This window comes from Anopheles merus, chromosome 2R (assembly GCF_017562075.2).
Source record: "Anopheles merus strain MAF chromosome 2R, AmerM5.1, whole genome shotgun sequence".
NCBI classification, from domain to species: domain Eukaryota; kingdom Metazoa; phylum Arthropoda; class Insecta; order Diptera; family Culicidae; genus Anopheles; species Anopheles merus.
The window spans coordinates 15,945,437-15,966,669 of record NC_054082.1 but is presented as its reverse complement, the minus strand read 5'-3'; the positions used below and the strand labels follow the sequence as shown (position 1 = coordinate 15,966,669).

The 21,233-nt window shown below is 42.7% G+C and overlaps 1 protein-coding gene across 8 annotated transcripts in view; it reads right to left on the bottom strand.

Annotated features, from left to right (window-relative positions):
• Positions 1–1,716: 1,716 nt before the first annotated feature.
• Positions 1,717–21,233, bottom strand: part of LOC121603398 (voltage-dependent calcium channel type A subunit alpha-1-like) — an 83,891-nt gene continuing 64,374 nt past the window's right edge. For 2 of the 8 annotated variants that reach the window (XM_041932041.1, XM_041932042.1), the window contains exons 24-36: positions 19,667–19,817; positions 19,455–19,582; positions 19,102–19,304; positions 18,821–19,029; positions 17,010–17,051; positions 11,663–11,982; positions 11,453–11,462; positions 9,007–9,119; positions 8,760–8,917; positions 6,719–6,949; positions 5,856–6,013; positions 5,525–5,790; positions 1,717–5,442 (exon numbers count right to left, since the gene is read on the bottom strand). In XM_041932041.1, coding sequence (XP_041787975.1) covers positions 5,286–5,442; positions 5,525–5,790; positions 5,856–6,013; positions 6,719–6,949; positions 8,760–8,917; positions 9,007–9,119; positions 11,453–11,462; positions 11,663–11,982; positions 17,010–17,051; positions 18,821–19,029; positions 19,102–19,304; positions 19,455–19,582; positions 19,667–19,817 — 2,146 coding nt within the window. In that variant the 3' untranslated portion in view covers positions 1,717–5,285. The remainder of the gene's footprint in view (positions 5,443–5,524; positions 5,791–5,855; positions 6,014–6,718; positions 6,950–8,759; positions 8,918–9,006; positions 9,120–11,452; positions 11,463–11,662; positions 11,983–17,009; positions 17,052–18,820; positions 19,030–19,101; positions 19,305–19,454; positions 19,583–19,666; positions 19,818–21,233) is intronic. The other 6 variants (XM_041932047.1, XM_041932039.1, XM_041932043.1 and 3 more) reach the window with 4 other exon arrangements.

Here is a 21,233-nt window from a genome sequence, read left to right as displayed (position 1 = left end):
GCACGGTCGATTATTTATGTACAAATCTCTATCGATCTTAAATTAATAAATAGAGGGCGAAAAGGTTTTTCCCTCTCTTCATCACCAGCAATTTATTACAGCGGCTTCGGTAATTATTAGCAGCAAAAATCCACGAAAGAAAAGGAAACTTTATCCGAAAACTATTTGCGAAGTAACACAGGGTTTCGAATCATATAATGGATTTGCTCAATCACTGCATACTGTGGAGCTGTCATTATACTGTGGGTGCCGCTGTAAACATTCTCTTTTCCTACAGTACCTACAGTTCCTACAGAAAAGCACTCAAAACATAGCAACGGTATCACTTCAAAACTGTTTATACCGGCTGTCAAAGTCTAATGCCAAGCTCCACAGTATGATTACAAATTTCCACAGTATGCTTTCAATATTCCACATCCGATTTGCAACATTATCCCAAGTCAGGGGTCTCCAAACTACGACTTATTAATCAAAATTTAAATATTTATTTTTTTAAGCACATAAATTAAGATTCAATATAAGAAAGCTGTAGAATTTTTGATATATTCAGTTATTAAAACCACATTTAGAACGCAACCTGCAAGACCATCATCGGTTTGTTGTGCTCATTGCATACCTTTAGGCGAAACATCAACAGAAAAGACGTTACGTACATAATGAAGAAACAACATTTTGCAATTTGAGCTGTTAAAAATAACAATTACGAAATACACTACAGAAAAAAAACACACTATTTTGATTCATTTGAAATGTTATGCTATCGGTTTTTGTTCATTTATTTCCATTTTCTCGTTTTTCTGGGTGTTTTTTATTTTGCTATTCGGTTCTTCTATAATTTTGGTTTGGTATAGCGTTTGTAACATGTATCGCAAATTGTACATATACAACGGAAAAAAAACAACCTCGAATGAGAGCCAAGAAACACAAACAGAGTATAAAACCGCGGGCGTTACATCGGTACAAAGGTGTTGCCTTATTTACCCTTCCCCATTGCGATTCATTTGATCGCAACACCAAATACCCATCACTCAGCGTGCTTGGTGGTACTGTCGGTACTAGAGTAGCAACGTTTTGGGCGCTGCCCACCAAACAGTAAAATCGGATCAGTAGATACTTTGGGCTAGCACTACTAACAACCATGTTCGGTACAAGCACATGGGTTTGGTAAAGGAAACAAGAAGGAAAGAAAAACAAAACACGACAAGCCGAACACAAAAGCACAAACGTAATCGGGTTACGTACTAAGCGCGGCACTGTCTGTCACCATCTGGGTCAGGCGGCACAAAGATAGCACGGTACAGAGTGGTTAAAGGGTGTATCCGTACAGCCGCGGAGCTGCGGCCGGGTACGGCCATCCACCCGTACAGCTAGACACACGCACACAGACACGCCAGCGAACGAACACAAGCACTGCACTGCAGCATCGCCGCGTATGCGGCCATCGGTTTCGAGTTTGTAATTTGGAGGCAATCGCATTTAATATAGGTTGTGTGAGTGGTAGTTAAGTAGTCGCGTTGATTAGATACGTTCGCATTAATTTTCTACATAACCGGCCGCAGCCATCGGGTTTGAATGGGTAAACAACAGAAAGGAAGCGGAAGAAGGACTGCAGAAAAGTCATCACACGCACGTGTGTGGCGTCTATTTACGTCGTCGGTGTTACGTGTTCCGTTCATTTTGGTTGCTAGGTTCTTCTTCTTTCTTCTTTGTTTTTTCCTCTTCTCCTTCTCTGCCTCTTTTTTTTTTGGTTAGCTTGTCTCTTCTCGCCTTATCCTTTTTTTTCATGGATTTCCATTACTACACGGCTTTAAACGTTGGCGTATCACAGAAAAAATGTATGTACAACATTGGATTCAAAGTTGCTTCCCTTCACTGGCGCTTGCGGAACATTATTTGCATCGATGCGTTCATAAACTTGCATTAGGGAAAACGGGAAGGGAAGGGGAACAGGAGAATTTGTTTGAATTACGATTCCATTCGACTAACGACAGCTATTGTAAGTGGTATCCGAAAGGGAAGATGAATAAACACACACACATACATACACGAGTTGCTATTGCGTTGAGTCCGGTTTGTTGGAAATGAATGTGTCCCTTAAATATTTGCTTCCTTTCACTAGTCACTCTCTCTCGCTCTCTTACTTATTCCGCGTTTGTTTCTATTCGCTGAGCTATGCTGTCGAGTTGGTAAATGCAGCGGATGATGCTTGGCTTGGTTGGTACATGAAGAATACAACTTTTTTTGTTACATACAACGATCAAGAAAACTGGTATGTGTCGCTCGATATTCCTTCTATTTCCTTTTCTTTGTAATTTTGTTTCTCCCTGTTTTTTTTTAAATTCATCTCTTTTTTACAGTAGCATCGTACCAAGAAACCGGAACCAACTATCGGGAGCGGGGCAGCAGCAAACATTAAACTTTGTTAGATTCATTCAATACACTAATATCTCAACAGGCATTTGTCGTTCAACGAAACTGCTACAACAACGCTATGGCGAGAGAGCAAAAAACGGAGAATAAAAGCTTTGGTAGGAGAAAACGAGAACGAGAAAGTACGCATATTCCTATATGTATATATGTATATGCTTGATCGCTTGCTAGCGCTTCGAGATAAAAAAACAAACCCCCTATCCATCCTGCGATAAAGGTAACGCTTCGTTCGCTTTAATTAAGTGGTCGTAGATATTGGCAATCGTATTATGGTTTGCCTGATTTGCGTTGGTTTTGCTATGTTACGCACTCGCAAACACCGGCCATTAGAAATGGGCCGTACGAAGATGAAGAAAATGGCAGTTTAACATGCACGTACTTGCGCCGCTGCACGCCACACAAAGCATTGCAGCAGTGTTTTTGGTTTCGTTTTGTTTTTACATAACATTGCGGGGTTTCTTACTTACTGCCAGAGCGGCAGCTCTTGTTCGCTAATGTTTACTATGTACAAGCCAGTACGGCCAGTTTCGCGGGTGGCTAAAGATCAACGTTTGGCAACATCTGGTATCTGGACTGGTTGAATGGCGTGGAAACGGTTGAAAAAAAATAAGCAAACACTCGTTTTACTGTTTACCGCCTACCGTACCGAAAGGTTTGAAGTAGTGTGTAGTGTTAAAGCTAAGTGTAATCAATGTACGGTACATGTTCGAGTGCTTCCCCGTTCGCTTGGACGTCCGCAACCTTTGCACACTATTGTGGGCCCATTTTTTATGATAATTCTTGTTGTTTGTTTTTTTTCCCCATTTACTGTCACTTCAATCACGCTAAAGGCCGAACCGTCGGGATGTTCAAAATTTGCAGACGCACTGCCTCTATATCCATGCTCAGTTTTGGGCGAGCATGACTCGATTTTGGTTTTGCACCAGTGTCTACTTACATCTAAGCAAAACGGGATGGGAGATGGGATGGTTAGGGGACATTTTGTTACGGTTGAAAATTCGGTGACACAAGGTGACACATTGTTCGGGGCGATCACAATCAAAAGAAGATGAACTAGTAGAACCTGCATCCGCATTGTGCAATCCCTGTATATCACTAGATACAGCACTACCTACTTTGGTGATTTATCTCTCTATATATATCTCTCTCTTGTCATCTCTCTTTTCTCTTTTTTGAAAACGTTAGTACTCTGGTCGAAAATGTCCTTACCTTCTTGGCAGCAAGCTAGTTCGCTAGTCTTGGTTGGTGACTATCTAAACCTTTTGCATAAAAAACGCTCTCTTCGCACAATCACGAGTCTTGGTTTCGATGATGGTTGCAGCAATGCTAATGCTGCTAAAACTACGCGACGGTTGGGTCGAAAGCCGCGTCCTTCTACGCACGATCACTACACATTCTACTCTGCTGGTACGCTGCTCTATCTGCCCCCTCACCGTACCAACTGGATATGATTTCCGCGTTCTGGTCGAGATTAAACTGATGAAACAAAAAACAAAACCGGATACTAGGTGGGTTATTAGTGCCTTTTGCTAAATACATGCTTTCGCTTCACTGATCTACGTCACGTTCGCCCGCTCTTGCTACGTAAAAATTCCCTGCATTATATGTTTTTTTACTATCCGCTCGCTTGTGACTGGTTGCGTGTGACTGTGTGTGGTATCACCTCACGATAGCCGAACGCGAAGGGCCATCAAAAAACCTCTTACCAAACTGGTGTACTAATTTCATCCTAACTAGTGGTTTCTAGCCGTATACAACGCACTACCGCACTACCAGACCGAACGCTATTGTTCCGCTGTGATCCGTCGTAATCCGTCTTAATGTTTGTGTTCAGTTTACTGTAAAAGTTTTTTTTTCAGTTTACTGTAAAAGTGCACAGGTTTGTGTGTGTGGCGCTCGTTTAGCGCGTTTGGTTTTCACTGTCACTGTCTCAGTCTTTTACTTTTTTTTTGTTTTGTTTCTTATGTTTTGCTCCGTATCAGTTTGTTTGAGTGCAACTACTAATCCACCATCGGCCGCAGTCTCGTGCCGGACGAGCTAATCTGTTTGATATCTATCATCGTTTGCGCCTAAAGGTAGGCAAAGTTGGCAGCAAAAAGAGAGTTTGGAGTGTACTATTGATGGTATCAAATCAAATCAATATTTAAATTTAATTGTGATTTTTTTTAAATAAACTTATGTCATTTTGCTTGTACAATCAAATTGCAATGTTAAGTAACTTTATAAGGAGCTTTGATTTCTATTTTTGGGAATAGCTTTACGTTAAATTTGCCTACCTTTAGGCGCAAATAGTACATAGGATGAACACTTGTTTACTGTTTGCCGAATGAATTTTCTTCTAGACAACGAAAGAAAATCGATCGATCATATGAAAAGCCCACAATAGGATGGTCACCTTGTGCCGACAAGTTGGGAACGTTTCTCTCCATAAAAAACGATAGAAAAACGCTAGGGAAAAGGGTTTGTCAAGGATTGAGGGGAGGAAACCTAGTACTGGTCAGTTTTTACCGCGTCTCCGGCTAAATGGAGTAAGAGTATTTTGCTACCATGTATTAGCTACACACGTTTATAATTCTATACGGCCCTAGTTTCGTAGCTGTGATCGTGCACGCACTCAAGACCCCCCCCCCCCCACGGTTGAGGGTCCTGCCGATCACTTAAAGCCATCGATCAAACATCGACGCTCACCGCGAGCGCAAGTGGCAAGTTGAATGCTGTTTGCTGAAAGCTGCAACATCACGTGTCAGCGCGGCGTGAGTTCCGGTTGGCCGGGATGGCAGGGATGGCCTTGCCTTGGCCTAGACCCAAATCTGTTCGCGCCGCTTGCGTTCGCCCTGCCGCCTTCGCACCCTATGCTAGCACCAGTCCTCGTCGTCTGAATCGGAATGTCTCGAGTGAAGGGCGCCCTTCGGTTTGTAGCCGTTCAAAATGGGCGACGGCAGTACGCGGCCACCGGTGCGGCCCATCGCCAGTGCCTGCTCGTACGACAGCGGGACGGAGTGTTCCATCCTGCTTGGGAAGGGAAAGAGCGAAAAGGAAAACCAATCATTCGTCATGCAGGAGAGTCGCAGGAAAGGGCAATTCACCCGCGTACCTTTCGAACTCGCGCTCAAACTCTCGCTCGATCTCACGCTCGCGCTCGTACAGCTCCCGCTCGCGATCCCGGAACTCGTACCGGACGCTGTAGTCTTCGTGGCTGCGTTCGCGGCTGTTCCGGAAGCGTTCCCGGTCCCGCTCGCGGTCCCGTTCGCGATAGTACAGATCCCGGTCATGGTCGCGCTCCCTCGGCTCGCGGAGAAACTCGCGCGACTGGGGCAGCGAATGCACGCTGTGCGGTGTGTTGTGAGAGGAATGGCCAGTCTGAAAAGTTGGAAAGCTCCGTTAGCAAGTGGCCGTGTGCTGCCGTGACCGAAGTCGCGCCTTACATGGGTCGGGCTAGCGTTCAGCTTGGGGAAGTTGATGTTCGTTTGCTTCAGCTGTAGCGTCGACGGCTTGCACGGTGTGGGCGGCAACCGACGTCCGTGGCCCTGGCGGCGGGTCACCAACACCGGATAGCTATGCTGCACGTGAGACCCTGAGGAACCTATCCCATCAGTACATCAGTATTATATGTGCACGACCAGAAAAGCCATCGGAAGAGAGAGAGAGAGAGAGAGAATGGCGAAGTGTCTTATGCATGATGGTTCTCGAAACAGTGTGTCATGGTAAGAGACAAGCGACAATCACAGGTATGGTGACAGTACAAATAAATACACGATGAGCGAAAGATGTGTGCATGATGAATGATGAGAAATAGAAACACGTAATAGAGGGAGGAAAACGATACAAAGGAAGCCATGAAACCCTCTTTCCTCCACGACTTGTGCTTTCTCCACCAAGTGGTACTAATTCCCGGAAGCAGGAAAACGATCCCAACCAAAGGTAACCTCATGCTGTTAGGAAAGTGGCGAAACAGAGAAATGGAGAACACAAGATGACCGCTTGGTGCGTTTGATTACATTGGGTGTGCAAGGGATTCTACTACACTGAAGACAACTTGACAGCTGACATTGCAAAACAGATGGGAAGACAGGACGAATGAAGGACGAGGCGCATCACATATACTAGCATGATTGGGCTGGATTTTGGGAAGAAACGATCAACGAACGGGAACGAACGGGTTGCTAAGCATGACAGACAAAGAGAAAGAGAGGCGATACGGGGACACAGAGAGATAGAGAAAGATACAAAGGCGAAGGAACACAGTATGAAGGAAGGGTTGGGTGAGTAAGCATTTTGTTTCCTGTACCCATTCCGTTGCGGTACTTCCGGCGGGCTTGGTCCCGGTCGCGCAGCTCTTGCAGCAGCTGGGCCGGGCTGGGCGAACGCGACCGTTCGCAGAGGATCGTCGTATCGTACGGTTGATGGACAAGGTGGTTTTTGGAACGGTCTTTACTACTGCGATGCTGGGCACTACTATGTACACCGAAACGACTGGGCGACGGCGAACGGGCGGGGCTGGTTGAGGCCGACCAGGAACCTGGAATCGAATCGGAGCAGAAACAACAACCGAAAAGAAAGAAAGAAGGGGTATAACATTGGAACAAAACCGTTCAAACGGGGTGAGAGGGGGAGGAGGGATAACTGTTTGGTCGTAGGGACGGGCGGGAGGTGTGGCCTAATGCATTGAGCTAATTGGAAAATGCCAACACTTCCGTCCCGCGAGAGTTAGAACGAGGTACTACCATTGCTAGTGAGGCTAGGAGCGCGTTATGAGAGGGCAACTCCGAAGGTTGGTAACCCTACTAGAACGGTGGCTAGGTGACGAACAGATAGACCACTAAGCTAAAACACGCACAGTAGAGGGGAGGGATGATGGTTGGACGCGGTTCGTATGATCCGGTCTGATGGTGGCTTTGTACAGTATCATCTATCTTAGGGCTACTAATGTGCAGCTACACCGGTACGAGTACGAGTAGTTATATATATATATACAGACGAAGTTAAACCAAGCTGAAACGTTGTACCAAACTATACTACACTAATACACGATAGTGAGAACGAGGTGTAGAAGAAATGAACAACGAAGTAGGATGCGTTTAACTACTGCGATTTACAACAGTTTGCTCATTTATCTTGTTGTGATGACGGGAGTGTGACTGAACTTAAGCAAAAAAGAAAAAAAATAATCGCTATAAAAAGACTGACTAGACTGGAAATGCTCTATACTGCTATGTGGATTGCATATATTAAGGCTGATTCAAAAATGCGCCGTAAGGTATGCAGTACGCCTAACAAACGATGCTTCCGTGACGCTGCTAACTGCTTGCATGGTATTTGCGATACGTATGCTAGCTGGAATAATGATTAATGATATTTAACTTTTCCAAAATAAAAAAAAGGAGAACTAACCATTTACTTCCAACCTATGCATTCATTGAGCAAAAGATTGTTTTCCTATTTCTGTTATAATCTAGACTAGCAGGGCCGGAATTGCGCGCACTATGCTCTATGTGTGTGGCGAGCTATTCTATGAACGTAGCGGTGTTACCCGTTCGCGCTAAGTTCTCGTTATACAGGGTTTTCCCACGATTTATTGGTAAGTTCCCATAATGTTTTGGGCTCGTATTCCGATTTATTCATCGTATCCCATACATTTTTGGTTCGTTCCCATAATTTATTGGTATCGTTCGATTGAATATCAATACAATTGAACCAAACATTTCTGGGAATCGGCAAAAAAATCGTAGGAACGCACCAAAAAAAATACGAGAACCAACCAAAAATTGATGGGAACTAACCAAAAAATCGTAAGAAACCCTGTAAGGCTGGTGAAAGTATACTCATAAAAATTCATAAACAGTTTGCTTCCCCGCACGCACGCAGGTGTTCGGTTGATGTTGAGTTGGGTGTGTGTCGGTTGACTTTCGGGAGCAAAAATTTTGATTCAGTAAAAATCTGTTTGAACAAATCAACGCTACGAATTGCGAGAAAAAAAAAGCAACAACTAAAGAGTTTCAAACCAATTCATCAAAATGGGTGCTAATTTTTGTTCATGTTTGCAAAACGAAAGTCCAAATTAAGCAGAATGCAAATCATCGCCAAAAAGCAGCTAATTTTTTTCTTGCAAACAAAACGCTTCCATTGGCCTATGCGCCATTTTGTAACGTCGTTTGTTCAGTACGAATTTTACTTCACTTAATGTGATGTAAAATAGATAGTAAAAACTAATCATATTCAGCCTGTACGACTGTAGAGAGAGAGAGATAAAGAAAGATACAGATATAGGCAGGACAGCGGTACGACACCCAACATCAATATAAGGGAAGTGTTATGAGTTTTTATGTTACCTCGGTTGTGCCTGTGCGCATAGCCGAAATGATGCCTACCACGTCTGTGTTCCTCCTTTTGTATTTCCACCACGTTCGACACGGTGTCGGAGAAACCGATCTCGTGCTGTTGATGTCGCTTCCGCGGGCTCGGCGTGCGCACCAGCGGAGACTCCCGCCTTGCCGGTGGATGTAGAAAGGGATAAAAGATATTACATTGAAATTGTTCAACTGGCCGCGAACAGGTAAGGTCGGCCGCAGTACCTACCTCAAGCTCGGTGATCGACGATGCCCGTTGTGGTAAGCGTGTCCCGGATGCAGATGCCCATCTGCTGGAGTCAGCGACTCGAGGGACGGTTGTCTCGAAACATCCTGCAGCTCCTGTGTGTGTGTATGAGTCCCGAAGAAGCGATCCGATGAGCAAGCAATAGAAAGAATAGTTGCCATTAACACTCCACAATCGGACCGAACGATTCTGTACGCGGAACGACTTCTGGTTGAAGGTGGGCGATAACGTTCGCTCACTCTGTTGAGCTACATTTCCCCAAATGCCACAGCGGAGCCGGGCCTCGGGGCAACGTCTCGAGTGGGTTGCAAAGTTGGTTCGTACAAATACCATTACGCATTACGCTGTGGGTTGCTGTTCAAACGCTAGTTTCACTACAGATAAACGCATCGCTAGTTATGAAAGAATCGGCTAAAGTATTGTTTCACAAGTCGGGGGGTTTTTTTTTTGTTTGGCAACAGGGTACACAAAGATAACACCACGCTAGACACCACTAGGTGTTGCTGTTGTTGACAATACTACATGTGTCTGTGTCTGTGTGTGTGTGTGGGTTTGTGAGTGCGAGGACGAGGAAAGGTATGCACGTTTTGGAAGCTTGATAACTTTAATGCTAATCCATTGCGGTTCGATTCTACCAGCTAAGTAACGCAACGTTGCTAAAACAGTTTGCAATAAATTCGGGACAACATGGTTGCAATGGTTGTGTACGGTTCGTTGCTGTACTAAATCAATCAGCTACACGTTCTCCCAGCAACGAACATTTGGAGCACATGGAAACACCCCCACACACACACACACACACACACGCGCGCACAGATTTGCACACTAAACAAAGGAAACAAATCGTAATCGAATGGAGCAGGTGTGAGCAGCAAATAATTGAAATTCGATTAAGGTCCTCTCTCTCTCTCTCATTTATCTGCGAACATGTGAAATTAACAGTGCGAAAAGGATGAGACAATGGAAGCACCTGAAATAGTTCTAACACACCTGTACACAGTCGAGGCACACTCCATCGAAAGCCAACTCAAGGAACAGTGCCGCCTGTGCACAGTGTACACATGTGTGTGTATGTGTGAGTGTGTGTGTGTGTGCGTGTTTGGTGTTGTAATGTGTGTAGAGTTGTATTTGTTTCGGATTGTTTCTATTGCTACAGCTACGCATTGCTACATATTCCTTACTAGTATTGGGAAAGAGAGAAAAGTTCATGCATTGGCAAGCATACCCTAAGCTAAAACGAACATCAAGAACAATAGCGATAAATTATGAGAATATTTAGCCAAAGCTTCTCTACTACCTCTACCATTGAAAGTGGTTTGCTAGTGTGTGCGATAAATAATGCAACACAGGCTTACTTACCTCTACCCGATTTTACACAACATCAATGCTAATGGAACCACTTTAATCTAAGGTCTAAAAACAACCATGTGTCGTTACAGCACACTTGGATGTGGAGCATAGCATCGAAGGAATTGTATATTGTTACTTAGACATTTGTTTGATGATAGAATGAATCGCGTGAATGACAATGGGAAAACACTAACTCTAGCTCAAGTATCAGTGATTGGAGGGTAAGGGACGGTTTCGAAAGGAACATTTATATTGTTATGCTTTCGTACCGTTCTCATATCTAGTTCTAATTATGTTGCGAAAAGTACTAAAAGAACGCTAATACCCATCACCGACTGTGATGGCTTCAACAAGAGATCGCAATCGAACCACCAGAGAGAGAGGGTAACGGTCACACCAAAAACATGGAACTCGATAGAACACACACACAGAGAGGTACACACTTACACACTCAGACAAACCTAGAAACCTAGTTACTGGTGAAACGAAACAACACATAGACAAACGGCTTAGAAATAGATAGATAAGGAAACAAAGTACCAGAGTACAGAGCTAGAAGGGTGCAATAGGAAGTCGTTTTCTTTGGAAATGTTATAAAAGGTGTACTAAGTAAAGGAGATAAATGAAACTAGTAAAAGGTTTGGAGTGATAGAACGAATACTCATCGGAACAGGCAAGCAAAATGAGACAAATAAACCAATTGGCCACGAATTTAAGAGAAAGTTTTTTGCTATGCAGATTGCATACTGTGAGGCGTTTTTGGTTGTGATTGTTTTATTTGTATCTGTAATTACCGAGGTTATTTGTCACTTTTTACACAACTGTCCATGAGAAGAGAAGAAGAGGAGATACGGAGTATAGAAAGAATCGGAGAGATAGAGAACAGTGGAAGGAAATAGAACAAATAAAAACAGTGCATTAAAACAGTACAGAAATGGAAGGTACGAGTACAGGGTTAGTTACGGACATACAAAAAACGCAAGAAACTTTTTGTTTTGTTTTCACATGTTACCATCGCTAGGGGAGGGCTTTTTGTGGGCATTTTGTGTTTGTAAGACAGAGCGAAACAAGACATCACCTTTCTGTTCCTAGAAATGGAGAATGGAAACAGATGTCAGTGATCATTGCGTTCGATCCATTCGCGTTCAGAGACTTGAATGATGGGGTAGCGGCGAGCAGGTCGCAGGGATGGTGAACAGTATGAAAGGGCAATGAAAGGGTGAGCGGAGGAAGGTCGTGATTGTGATGGTTTCGCGGAAACGGGTGTGTTTGAAAATCTCGAACCTACCTGAAGGACCGCTTGCGCATCGTGGTGCGGCGTGCCAGACTGGCCAAACTACTGCCATGCAGGTCCAGTGTGCTGTCGTGACCGCTGCCCAGGCCGGCACCAAGCCCGCCGACACCAGCACCGCCGCCAGCACCGGCACCGCCAGCACCGCCACCACCGCCATCGCCGGCCGTACCGTTCCCGTTGGCACCGTGGCCGTAGAGCAGGTGGGTCTGCGAGCTGACCCCCTCGCCGTTCTCTAGGCTCAGCGAGCCGGTGCGCGAACCGCCCGTCTTTTCCATTACGGCCATATCGAGGATCGTGCTGAACAGGGACGGTTTCTGCAACACCGCAACCGTGTCGGCGAGCGTGGATGGCGCGTGCGGTGGTGTCAGGTGGAAGTGGTCAGGTGTGCAGCGTGTGAAGCGGCAATCAATGCATGTGAACGGCATTCGATGCAGTGGTGATGATATTTGCAGTCGTAGTTGTGGTGGTAGTAGTAGTAGTAGTAGTAGCAGTGGTAGAAGTAGTAGCAGAGGTAGCAGAGGTAGTAGTAGAAGATGTGATTCGAAGGAATGCGGTTGCACAGGGTGATGAGGTTGTATGATTTGTTTTTTTTATCATTCGGTTCGTTTTGTTCGTACGATATGATGAATGGTACAATGCAAGGTGATGCACACGTGCAAGTGCGAGTTAAAATTCAGCCAGTACAATGGAGTTTGAAGAAATTGTTCAAAAATGCAATTGTAAGTTCAATGGAATTCGTAAAAGTTTGGAAAGATTTTTTTTTTTACAATTTTAACAAAGCAATGTTAACGTAAGGGTGTAAAAAGGTAAAGCGTTAGGTGGTCAGTTTTTGTTATCAATTTTTGTTATTTTTAAATATTTACACGTACCACCCACATCCCCCGTGCGTGTGGAGATGGGAGGTTTAGCATAAACAGACGTTGTTTTAATTGTTCCGTTGCATTCAATGTTATTCGGTACGGGTTTACGCGTTATCATGGACGGATTTAATTGATTTATCGTGGAGTTTAGCGGGAGCAGTTTGTTGAAGGGGAAGAACGGTTTGAAGCGAAAGAAAACAAACAAACAGATAGAATTCATTTAATAGAACTGTAAATGCTTCAATATTGTTTGGTGTAAATAGAAATGAAAAATTTCATCAAAAAACACATTTGAATTCGGAAGCTAACGCTTGAAGAATAGTTTGATTGAATTTAAAAAAGAGCAAACGCAAACGCAAAGTGTATAGCAATGCAATCGTGTGCCTAAAGTGTCTGAGCCTATAGTTATGAACGGAAAAGCGTTTAACAAACGAAATGTGCACCATTTTTTTCTGCGAACGATTGTTGTTGTTTCTCACTGTACAAACATCGACAAGAATCGTTTCCAGAATCGACAAGCACATTGTGAGCGTTGTTCCTTCCTAGTTTGAAGAATAACCTCAAACATGATCATTTCATTCGGTGCAAAATAATATTTACATTGTGTAAAAAAATTTGTACAGAAAAGAAGAGAGAAAAACTGTATCAACCTAAACCGAAACCACGAACGTGTGCGTTTCTTTGCATAAGAGAAACAGAAAAATTTAAACGAATGGAAAACAACACAAAACCGGAACCGATAACAAAGAGTATCGGTAAAAACGAAACAAAACCGAACACTGCAAAAAAAATCGATTCGTAAACACAATCACACACACACACACACACTCAGAGATCGTTCCCATGCAAATGAAAATAAGACTTCACTTCATCTATTCTAGTACAGTGGAGCTAGTGGAAAACTACGGCAAGATTCGAAAGAGAGTTTAGTAGAAAAAAAATGTAACAGCTTGAGCATTAAACTCTTTAAGTCAAAAAGGGTATTATCTTACGCATTCTCCATTACTCATAGAAGCAATCAAAACGACATGCTACAAAAGCAGTAGAATAGTTTTTGTGTTTTCTTTTTCTTTTTTTTTTTGCTACAACCTGTGCAGGGGATGTTGCAAAAGGGATCCGAAAAAAATGTACAAATAGAAAAGGTTGATTTACATTGTTGTCTGATTGTTTGTTTGCTAGCGCAGGTGCGCGTGATTAAGTGTGCTGCAGTGTTTTGGTTTGTGTAGATGCGCCGCATAGTGTGCGTGTGTTTTGTGTGTTAATGTGTTGTTACGCTAGTAAAACAAATTACGCCGGAATAATGTTGCCTACTGTGATGTATGGTAAATGCGCATTAAAAAAAAAGATGTACACTAAAGTGAAGAGTTCTAGATCTACGCCTGCGAGAGAGGATCTAGATGAGATGGTTAGGATTTGTTTTTTTTTGTTGTTGTTGCTATTTGTGATTTGTATCCTAAGGAATGGCAATCGCCCAATAACAAGTTCATCAGCGAATTGGCTTATCTATAGTGAAATCGTCCCGTTGTATCAAGACCAACAACAGCTAACCCAGCCAACAGAATCGCGCAACGTTACGCACCGTTACGAACAGACGCGGCGGGCGAGTACGCGCAGTACGTGTGCAGGTGGAACTGTGTGCATAAAGAGTAAGAGATCAAGTCAACGCAGAAAAAAAAACAAGGAAAAACGAAAACAAAATACTTCAAAGATCGAGAGTAGATATTCAACCACAAATACAACACGACACACTGTACAGTATGGCACACAAGTGTGGCAAGTAGTGGTAGTAATAGTAGTAGTAGTAGTAGTAGTACACCGGTCACAGCGACCGGTCATCAAACCGACGTAATGGTCGATGTTCTACGCTACGGAAAGCCAATGTACAGGGTTTGCTTGCTTTGCGTTACATGGCGAGCTGCACGCGGTTTTGCTGTACAGGTACGATTTTGGTACAATCATAACACAACTATACGGGTGACAGTGTGTGTTTGTATGTGTGTGTGTGTTTTGAAGAATGTGTTGTGTTGTGAGCTTGAGTAAACACACCTATGGTAGTAGGCGAAGGTGTATCGGTACAGAAGAAGACGTGGTGGTGGAAGTGCGCTATATGTATAAATGGTTGCCGATAACAACAACACTCTACTGAGCCGACGGACGTATGGTAAGTACAACGGGTGAGCTTCAAATATAGTATGTTCAGGTGACATCAACTCTACTAGATTAAACATTGTTGTAGTTGCTGTTGGTTGCACAAATACATATGAGTTGCTTGTTTGCGCTTCGAATGCGATTTGAGCAGCGAATTGCAAAGTATAAACGGTGAATGATTTCATTCGGTACTGTTGTTTTTTGTTGTTGTTTGTTTGCAGTTACATTCGCCTAGTAGCTGGTTAGTATTTGTATTGGTATAAGGGTATGAGTTGATTGAGAGCAAACTAAAACTTGCGTACAAGTACAAGAATGAAAGAAGTACAGGAAGGAAAAAAAAATAACAATAGAATACGACCGGAACGCTTGTTGCGAACCTGTTCGCGGTACTTATCTTGCATTTACCTAGAACACTTCCTATGCCAACTTCTTCTCTCCCACTCTCTTTCTCTTTCGCGTTCGCTTTACGCTTGCAGAGCCTCCGAGCCGAACGGATGCTGTTTCCAAAAGGGCGTAGGGAACGCCTATCACAACGTCCCAGCCAACCACCGCGGCAATCGGGTTGGGGTTTAGTTTTCGTGATAAAAATCGCTCAAATGCCACCTTCGTTCCACTCGTGCCATTGGCCATAAACAGATGCACTGAACATACTTTCCGAGCAATGATCGCTCCGCTCCGCCCTCGGGTGTTGTGGTTTCATGTGTCATGATTGTCGACTTTGTACAACATATTGCTTGACAGTATAAATCTTTCTCACATACATACACACGCACACACCATTTCTTTCCACGCACTCTCTCTCTCTCTCTCTGTATGGTTCACTTCTGTTTGGGCTTTGGCTTGTTTCATTTTTCTTGTTTTTTTGTTTTGTTTTGTTCGTAATGGATTACTGCACAAGCCCCCAAACGTGGGGCAACTGATAAGGGGCTCAGTACTTTTCGTCGGGGCAACAGGGTTTAACATTCACGAAACGTATCGAAAGTGTTTTCTGCAAAATAATTGTTCAAAAGGTCATTAGGATGATGGGTGGTTTCAAGGTGCGATTAGGTGAAGGAGAGGGGAGGAGGGGGGAGAGGGGGAGTTGGATAGATGGGAAAGGTCATGGTGTGGTGATGAACAGGGAAAGGGCAATACAGCCCTTTGGTAATAATTTCTCTGAAACGTTCACGATCCACCTTACGGTCCATATTGTGGTTTCTTTTTCGGTTTAGCTGTAGCTGTGATAGATCAATCTAATGAGCGATCACTCAAAAAACCTGGGACAGGAAATGGTATTTGCTATCGGTATTTACTGATGCATATTACATACTTTGCTAGTGATTTTGTTTTAAAAGTTGCCTAAAAGTATGCAACAAGCAAATGAAAACGCCGTAATGTATGCAATCCAAATGACGTTATTGGCTTTAGATGAGCAGGCTACCAAAAAATGCAACTATCTAATGGTTTTACAATCCTACAGAGACAAAATTACTTTTGATATGGCTTATTGCATCTGGATGATACGCTACATGATACCATGTTTAAAATCGGACCAACGAGCACCACTAAGTACAATCTACGATTCTATCCAAATGCTCTGGATTGGTAAATTCATCCAAGACGGGACATGAAAACAAAAAGTTATGTTTAAATGTTTCATTTAACTACATACAAAAATGATGGCGTTACAATTTATGTTAAGGACTAGTAAATTGTTGTTGTCTATATTATGAAAATGTACTATTGTTTTTTTGGCCTAAACAGGACTTCGCCTCTAGTGCTGCGGGCATTTGTTTTATTTTTTATTTTGTTGTAGTGTAGAAGTGTGCTGAATTAAGTATGGAGCTCTGAGATATACCAAGGTACCGTGTGGCTTACCGAAGTGTTTGTTATAACATCTATCAGTTTCAGTACGTGTGCAGTTACGATGTCTAGTCTATTACCAAAAGTTCCAAACAAAACCAACTCCAAACAAAATCAATCGCTTTCGAGAAGAAAACTTTGCCGAACAGCTAGTTTCTTGCAAGCAATTTGTACGCTTCGCAGCGAGCATCACATATTTCTTGGGTTATTTTTTGAATGTTATTTACAAACCCCTAAATTGAGGAAAGAGCTGCAAACGTGCTACAACTGGAGCAATCAACACGCTCAATCTCAGGCTAGTGGATCGCATCAAACTTTAAAAATAAAACCATAGGGCTAGAGAAAGGAAAAGAAAAACCAAAAGCGAAAACGGAACAGTGGCTCGAAAACGAAACCAACACGGCCCTAACTATGCAAAGAGCACAAAGGAAAGCAAAACAATGTAAGGAAGTATAACACGAGTTTGGTAGAGAAAAATGGTTGAATAATACCGGCTGTCGGGCCGTTGGGCTATTAATGCTTGCTTCAATTCCCTGAAAAATAATAGCCAGGACAATAGTATAGGTTCGTTTAATTAATTGCTCATCTGCGTATGTTGTTGCATCGTTGTTCATTTGTTATGCATAGGATATGGTGCAATGTAGTTATTTTGTATTCGATTCGTTTTGTTATCTATTGCTACTTGGCCACAATGATACTCTACTGCCTATAGTTGTACACTATTGGACAAGAGGTGCGGATAGGGCAGTAGATACTCGTAATCAAAACTGTATCCATCGTACTAACGCAAAAAGATGAGCTACTTGAAACTCTTCTGCAAGAAGAAAACCAAAATGGGAAACTGAACATCGGTTCAAGTAGTAGTGCTGAGGGGAAACAAAACACTACAGATTTGGAAGGGTTTGGTATACATTTCAAACAATTCGGAGGCAAAAAATATGCGCTATTGAGATACAGTAGAAAGGAAACAGAACAAAAAAAAATTCATTCATGGCATTGATTTCGCTACATCGAACGGGGTTTTGGGGTACATTAGTGACAACAAAGAATTATATATATAAGATTTTGAGAGAAAAAAAAGCCTGAATTTGACAGGTGACCTAAAGCCTTAACGCGGTTGTATTGCCAAAAAAAAGAATGGAACAACGAAAGGAGAAATCAAACGAAAAACCATACGCAACATCAAAACCAATATCTACAACTCAGGATACACACACAAACATTGTACGCGGTGGACGAGTGGTTTCACGATACAATATTCACTGACGACACAAAACGATAAGTGTGACAAACAGCGAGGGAAAGTAAAACCGAAACAAATGGAAAACAACAAAGTAGCAAAACAAAGTAGCCAAAGTACGTTGAAAACGAAAACAGTACACGTGAGAAAACAAAACAACAACACAACAAAACCGGCAAGATAGTTTCTGCGGTCTCACTACTTGAAACCGGTTTAGTAAATGACAGACAGAAACGAGGAGTTCGAGTAAACGGACTCTTCTGCTTAAGTAAGTTAAGCGTAACAATTGAGTTTGGAGAGATGGCGTGATAGACAGAAAGAGATTATTATGGCATGTCTATAATACCGCCTATGAATTACTTAACAATAATTTAAACCAAATAGGCAACCGAAGGAAAAGAATCCATGATAAAATGTAAAATAAGGTATTCATACGTATGCAAACTTTTGAACAAAAAAAAAAAAAAAAAAAAAAAAAAAAAAAAAAAAAAAAAAAAAACAAGTTAGTCAAACGTTTCCAATAAAAAAATTCCTTCATCTGTTTTAAATGTTAGGAATGTGGAGAATAAGGATATAATAAGAATTTGGTTTTCCAATTGACAAACAGAAACAAATAATCAAACCGCGCAAATCAAAATTTTGTTTCCCAATGGACGCGATTGGTATGTGTGCTAATATAAATAATACCACACCGCTTGTTAGTAAAACTCGTAAAAAGCCAATAGATTTTCTATAAAAGTTTCCGCCGCCAATAGTATCTCGATTGAAATAGGATCGTTTTGGAGCGTTCGAAATGCAAACAAAAGACTTTCGCTGAAAACGACAAGCACAAACTCAGTGTCTGAGTAAGGGTCATTCTTTCGTGCAAGTACCTCGCAAAAGTACTTGGGGCTTGCACGAGGCGTACAGTAAAAAAAAAAAGAAAAAATATAAAAAAACAAGGAAAGGACACCATGTGTGGGTGTGGGTGTGAGCAGTAGTTAGTCACTATTCAAAACGTGATGGAGAGAGTTTTTACTGCTTTTACTGCTGCTGGCACCACTCGAACCATTGAACACTTACCGGCAGATCTGATTCGACCTGGCCGAACTTGGTGTTGCGCCAGGACTCTAAAATCAGCAAACCGGCATAGATCTTCCCGACGGTAAGCTTGCCCGCGTTCAGCTCCTCGTTTAGGGGGACGAGCAGATCGAGCATCTTCTTCGCCTGCAGGGGCCAGATGTGGCTAATAGTGTGCCGCAGTTCCGCGTCGGCTTGATCCATCTCCTCCGCTGCGGATGGTGAAGCGGGTGCGCATGAGCAAAGCAAGCTGAAATGTGGTATGCCAGCCGGAAGTCTCTTACCAGTTCGCATTTTGATGTTGAGGTTTTCGCGTATCAACGCAAACAGTGTCGTCGTGAAGGCGACCTTTCCCTCTGCATCGAGCGGCATGTTCATGCGGATGAGCTTTTTGTAGGCGAGTCGGTTGGGACATTTGTTACCAAATCCCAAGGGAGGGTCCATGTTTTTCAACATATCATACATTTCAGTGTAGTGAATTTTACCCCTAAAAGAAAGAAGATGACGTTGTTGTTTCAGACGTAATGTTGCCCCGATATGCGCCTGCAAGTTTGCAACTTGCAACGCAAAGGTATGAAATATGCTCCTATCAACAGCTTCCTCTTGCTTCCTTTAGCCTACATTCGTCTATACTTACGTAGCATTAGGATCATATTCCGCCCATATCCGAACGAACTCGTCCAGATGATGTGCGCCAAGAATACTGGAATCACGCGTTAGATAGTCAAAGTTGTCCATAATGACGGCAACGAACAGATTCAACATCTGGAAGGGAAAGACAAAAAGGATGAGCACCGTTCTTCTGGGACCACCAGTGGCTGTGCTGTGAGCCGCCAATAGCACACTTACAAGAAACGAACAGAAAAAGATAAACGACACGAAATATGCGTAGGCCAGTGTTGAGCCGCACGTTTCGTTCGGCTTGTTAGCTCTCGGGTCACACGGTCTCCCTTTGAGACATGCCAGCATAATGTTCGGCCACGACTCGCCCGTAGCACATCTGAGCATGCAATGTTCACATATGCAGCAGGGAAATTGCGTAGCCAGGGTCCAGATGCCCAAAAACAAGACACAGACAGAGGATACGAAGAGAAAAAAGAGTAGCGTTAGTGTTAGCAGGAGGAGGCGAATGCGACGCACGGCCGGATGGGTGGGAAAGGCTTCTAGCGAATATGTATATTTATAATATAGTATGCCTAAAGACTAGAAGAATTGTTAAGGGCATATCTAGCGGACGTAAAAATATTAGCTTGAACAAGAAAATGTGGCAATCTGTTCATGGAAATGTTTAGTTTTTCTTTTTGTTATGTTGGGCTGTGTGTGTTTATAAGGTGAGTGTGTGGTGGAGTGATGGTTTGAGCAAAAGATGGCGTATAGGGTATTATAAACAGTATTATTATCAGGCATTAAACGAAAAGCGGGAATGGTTGGCGATTAGTTAAAATTTGTTACAGCTGCAGGTTAATTAGGGGATCGCATTTCAGAAGCGCTTTTTTATGTGTCGGATATTATGAGAGTGGAAGTAAAAGTCTTTGAAAAATTGGAAGCAAACGTTGCACTCGTAACTGCAGCATTCAAGTACAACGAAGTCTTCCAAATTACGTTAAATCCTTAAGTCAATGGGAGCAAATTATTCTTGTTTTACAATGTTTCTAATTATATTAAAAGTAACAAGGGGCACAAGAATGCGTGAAATCACGCCGAACAAATGTTGCATTCTCGTGTGAGGAAGTAACACAACTCGTAACGATTCTACAGCACTATCAGCAAAGCATTCCAGAAAAAAAACATGTCAAAGACTCTATATCCTATGGTTAAATCTATAGTTAGAGAAAAACGCTATCTAAAATGTAGCAAGTTAAATGTAGCTACGTAAAACTAAAGCAATCAGCTAGTTTCTGAGAAAAAACGAAAGGTGCTCTAGCAGTAATATGCAGCAACAAGGAGAACGGAGAATGTGAAACTAGGAAAACAAATAGTCGTCGAAAGAGTTAAACAATAAGCTAGGGAAAGAAACAGGAATTCGAAGCTAAGAAACAAGAGCAAACGAAACTAATGTAGGTAGTAACTTTGCTATGCAGACTGTACATGGATCTTGCACTCGATTCCTTCACGCTGAGGGCAGAAGTACACTAGCGGTAAACAATTCCTATACATTCTGAATCGTGTTACTGGTGACACTTCTTTGCGTACTACAGAGCGCCTAGTACTAGAAACAAATAAATACGATTAATAGTGTGAACGTAAGTGGTAGGGTAGGCATAAGAAATGAACGATTTGCTAGATGCTGTCTGTCCTACGGAAGTACAACGATGTTGTAAACATACTTTAATGAGAAGATCATATTCTAGCTATAGCTTTCACAACTAAGTCTAGTTTTTTGTTGCTCCGAAATATTTAAACCGTTTTTGCGCTC